This window comes from Augochlora pura, chromosome 10 (assembly GCF_028453695.1).
Source record: "Augochlora pura isolate Apur16 chromosome 10, APUR_v2.2.1, whole genome shotgun sequence".
Taxonomy (NCBI): Eukaryota; Metazoa; Arthropoda; class Insecta; order Hymenoptera; family Halictidae; genus Augochlora; species Augochlora pura.
The window spans coordinates 32,978,010-32,982,325 of record NC_135781.1 but is presented as its reverse complement, the minus strand read 5'-3'; the positions used below and the strand labels follow the sequence as shown (position 1 = coordinate 32,982,325).

The 4,316-nt window shown below is 51.2% G+C and overlaps 1 protein-coding gene across 1 annotated transcript; it reads right to left on the bottom strand.

Moving 5' to 3' along the window:
• Positions 1-200: 200 nt before the first annotated feature.
• On the bottom strand, positions 201-4,079 carry LOC144476191 (cytosolic carboxypeptidase 6). The gene is made up of 7 exons (XM_078192855.1): positions 4,022-4,079; positions 3,472-3,836; positions 2,563-3,002; positions 2,047-2,250; positions 1,724-1,947; positions 1,441-1,636; positions 201-537 (listed from the first exon to the last, which is right to left on the bottom strand). Exons 1-7 carry the CDS (start codon positions 4,077-4,079, stop codon positions 201-203), a joined length of 1,824 nt encoding a protein of 607 aa, XP_078048981.1.
• Between the last annotated feature and the right edge of the window lie 237 nt (positions 4,080-4,316).

Genomic DNA, 4,316 nt, shown 5'->3' with positions numbered 1-4,316 from the left:
GGCAAATTAATTAGACCGTCGACGACTACTTGGCTGGGATCTCTGACCTCCGTCCCTCGGCAAAGGTTTCGAAAAAGTTTCGGAGAGGTTTCGAAAGATTTTCGAAGGTTTCGGAATGTTTCGAAATGTTACGAAACGTTTGCGGGTGGTTGTACCTGTCTGTTGGAGGACGGGGATGGACCGGCGTGCTTAGGCGGTCGCTATCTGTTGGTCTTAGCCGGTTTGCGCGGTACCTTTACCCTGTTCTTGCTGGTAGCCAGCTCCAAGCCGCCCCTCGTCAGCTGATTGAAATCGATAATGGTGAGCCTCGGCTCGACGGGATGTCTCGACAGAGGCTGTACCCCGACGAGCGGTGCCCCGGGGCTCCGGAACCTGTAGCTCCGGTTCCTGCACCCGCCGACGCCCGTTCCACTTCCACTGCCGCTTCCACTTCCACTTCCACTGCCACTTCCGGTCCCAAGCTGGCTCATCCGCGTGCCGCTCATCGATCGGTAACCACCGCTCGCCGGCGGGTCCACTGCCTCCTCCTGGAAGTATCTGCCAGATCGAACCGCGCCGTCAATTCCGCGTACCGTTTACAAATTCATCTAAAATCCGTTCCAACCCTCTCTCTCTCAATCCCCCCCCCCCCCTCTCAAACCCTTGGAGCATCGTCTCGAACGCGATTCTAGAATGGAGTATCTATTGGAAAAACGGAGGCTCGCGCACGAGGAATTCACGTCGAGCAGCGTGCAAATCGCGCGGAACATTTTCCAGGTTTGTCGGGTTTTGTTGCTCTCGTTGCATCGCCCCACGGGGGCTTGGTCTGATTTTAATACCCCTGTTACTAACCTGCACCGAAATAAACAACTGTGTTATTTTGGTATTAACGCTAAATCGATCACGGTCAAAATGTTCGGTTTTTAATTGAATTTTTCTGCAAAGTCTTCCTCGTGGAAAATGATCGAATAAATTACCATATCGGGGCAAGTTTTATCATTGAAACTCTGCAAAGTCTAAGTGAATTCTATCTTCTCATGGAAGACGATGACCGACGAGTCAACGCAGACCAGTCGCCATTACTAGTAGGATTAATGTTAAAAATTTAAAGCGACGAGTCTTTAGGGTCTTATCGAATAACCAGGATTTTTTAAGACATACAAGGGGTTATGAGAAACTGAGTAAACGACTAGGAAAAATTAATGGTCTATAATGAGCTGGGAAATAGTCTAGGCGAAAGAGACAAGTGCGGACGAGGCACTGCACTCGCCAGTGGACGTTCTCCGGTAACATCTAACGAGGGTGCGTCGCGTTCCGGTCTCTCCGATGTGTTCCCGTGTTTGTCGTCTTCCGGAAGACAAAAGACAGGGCATAATTTTCTTAGCTAACTATCGTGCAGGAAACGACTCCGCTATGTTAGCCGTAGGGGGTGAACGAGTCAAGTGAAACAGTTTTAGTTACTCGTGGATGCTGGCGAGGTGCACGGGCGCGGGTGTCCTGGAGGTCCTTGGCCGTGGCTCCCTGGGCACTCGATACCTCGGTCTGGATTGCCGCGACTTCTTCGCGGACGGTTGATCGGGAAGCCCGGCCGGGATCAGACCCACGAGTTTGTAATAATCTAGGAAGACGCGGGCTAGATTGCGACCTATTCTGTAATCTACGATACGATTTTTTTAGTGAACACTTGTCGAGCTTTGAAACGAATTGAAAGTGGCCGAGGGGGGGATAAGTTTCGAAAGGATACAGCCCTCCTCCGTGTACGGTAGTATACCGGACGTCGTCTTCCTGTTGTAACCGTACATGGACACCTCGATGCTGTAGCAGTTGACGTGCTCCTTCAGAATCGAGCACAGATAGCGCCTCGCTGTGCCGGACTTGTGCGAGTCCTGGTTGTACATCGTGTTCCCAATCTCGTAGTCCTGCGCGTGCTGCGCCAGCAACTTCGGCAGAACGATGTGCCTCTCGTACCTGAGAGGCTGGCAGCCGTCGGTTAGGTAGACGAAATGTTTTCCCGACGATCGCTGGTCGATTTCGTCGCGTAAATCCGTAGTACCGGGACAGAGTTACCTGTACACGTCGTCGTAGGTGTTCCCGTAGATGAACAGCCCGGTAGCGTTCGTGTGGGCGTGCAGGTCCAAGACGCAGTCCAGCGGCGTGCGAGGGTTCTTGTCGAGGTTCTTCAGCATCGGTTTGATGGCCATTAGCGCGGGATGGAGAAAGTCGGATATCTTGTTCCACGCTCGATTCAGATCTGCTCCCAAGGCTGTGGACCTTCGAAACAGATCGATTTCTCACGGGCGTTCTTTCATGCAAACGTGGGATTGCTGAGGTTACATGAAGCAACTCTTTCACAAAAATTTCCTCCAAAGTTAACGAGAGGATAGATTGTATTTTCGTTGAGGAAAAAGTTACTTGAAATCTCATTTCTCGATTGTGAATTTTAGAACACCTTGTATGAACAGGGTGATTTTTGCTCAAAGCAATATATCTGTCATTGTTAACGATATTGAAAAAGCTGAAGCAACAGATCGTATAGTGTAAAGGGTTCAGTGAATCACCCTGTGAACGCTCATAGATGCTCACCTGTAATTACCGAGGTATACCCCGTCGGGATTCATCATAGGGACTATCTTGAAGACGACGTAGTTTCTGAGGACCTGAGCGATCGGGTGGCAGCTGACTAGAAAGTCCATGAGACCCTGGCAGACGAAAGACGAGGGCGATTCGCCGGGGTGCACCCTCGCCAGGATCACCACCACCTTCCTGGAGCGCTCCTGCTGAGCGTCGTCCAGGTTCGAGGCTATCGTGATCAACTCGATCTTCCGTTTCTGTATGGACGTGGCCAGCGTCTCTCGCTTGGCGCACGCGATCCTGGTGCAGAGATTGTCCAGGTGCGCCAGGTACCGGTTGTAAGAATACGGGTAGGTCAGCGCGAACTGATAGACGTCCTCCTCGCGGTCGAACGAGAACGCAAAGCTGAGCACGTAGTGGTTCTGGTGCTGCGCCGACTTGTAGTAGAACACCTGCGCGACGAGAGTGTTCGCCAGGTAGCTTATTAGCAAGTTAGAGGATCTGGGATATTCCTTAGGTGTTGCGTTCGCAAGGGCCAAGAGAGAACGTACGATCGGCCGGGATTTAAACTAAACTGTGCTTCAATATCAACATCTTTTAACTCGGGCATCGCAGTATCAAAATCGTGAAACACCTCAGGTATGCGTAACTAAAGCTAAGCTGCCATAATCTTCTCTCATAGTTATTTCCTCTGCTCGTGACTGATTTAAACTAAATCGGTCGGGATTGCTTGACACACCAGATTTACGGATGGAAAATTACATAAAAAAAAATTAAAGTTGTCTTTAAGCGTTCGCTTAGAAAAATCTTAGAAGAAAAACAGGGGAATAAAATGAAATAAACCCAGATCGATCCGATTGGTCGACATCATTTTCTCCAATAGTCATTGGAAGAAGAATATACGGTATCGAGTTCGCTTACTTGGTCCCTGGGTATCCTCTGCCACTTGGACCTCGTGCTGCTCTTGACCAGCGGCGTCATCCCGTTCCGGAACAGGTTCGCGCTCTTCGAGATGTTAACGATGTTAAAGACAACGCGTTGCTCCGCTTTAACGTTGTCCACGGTGAAATTGAACCACAGCCTCAGCCGTGGGTTGCAGGTGTCCGGTCTGATGAACAGATCGTACTCGAACTCGGAGATCAGATCGACTCTGCCCAGGTTGCCGGTCTCGAAAGATGCGTCGAAGCAAATGTGTCCCTTCTTCGCCTTCCCGCTGTGTCCGGGTGGTCGCATGATCATCTTGTTCACGTTGCCCAAGCCGCCCTCCGTGTCACTGTCCTCGCTGTCTGTAACAATAGTTTCAGAGCTGAAGCGCTCGATCTTTCTCGGAATCTTCGATTGCCTTCACGGGGCCGTATTTTCTATCGCAAACAGATTTGGCGCTGATGTTGTTTATAAAAATGATTGAAATTTTAATAAAATCGAATCGCGGGTCGTCGCAACGATTGGTTGAAATAGAGAACGAGCGAACCGGCTCTTTGGTAGAGGCTGGTGTGCTCGAGAGGGTCTCGGCCCTCCCCGAGAGCCATCCTCGGCCGGTCTCGGATCGCTGATCCACCGGGCAGAAGACGCGCGAATCGACTGACTTCCACGCCGGGCCTGGCCTAAGGTCTATCCGTGGGTGTGCTTCGCTTCCACCTACGCGGATAACTCCGAAACGACCGCTCGTGCTCGTTGGATCAGCACGTTACGGTTAATTCTCGTGTCGGTTCTCGTGCGAGGAATCTCTCTCTCGCGGGGCGGCCCCCGTGTTCGTGATTTCGCGC

Excerpts from the sequence above, each read along its gene's own strand:
- LOC144476191 (XM_078192855.1), bottom strand. The coding sequence starts at position 4,079 with ATGGCTCTCGGGGAGGGCCGAGACCCTCTCGAGCACACCAGCCTCTAC. Across the intron at positions 3,837-4,021 it reads CAGCCTCTACCAAAGAGCCG|ACAGCGAGGACAGTGACACG; the intron begins GTTCGCTCGTTC and ends CTATTGTTACAG. Across the intron at positions 3,003-3,471 it reads AGAGGATACCCAGGGACCAA|GTGTTCTACTACAAGTCGGC; the intron begins GTAAGCGAACTC and ends CTCGTCGCGCAG.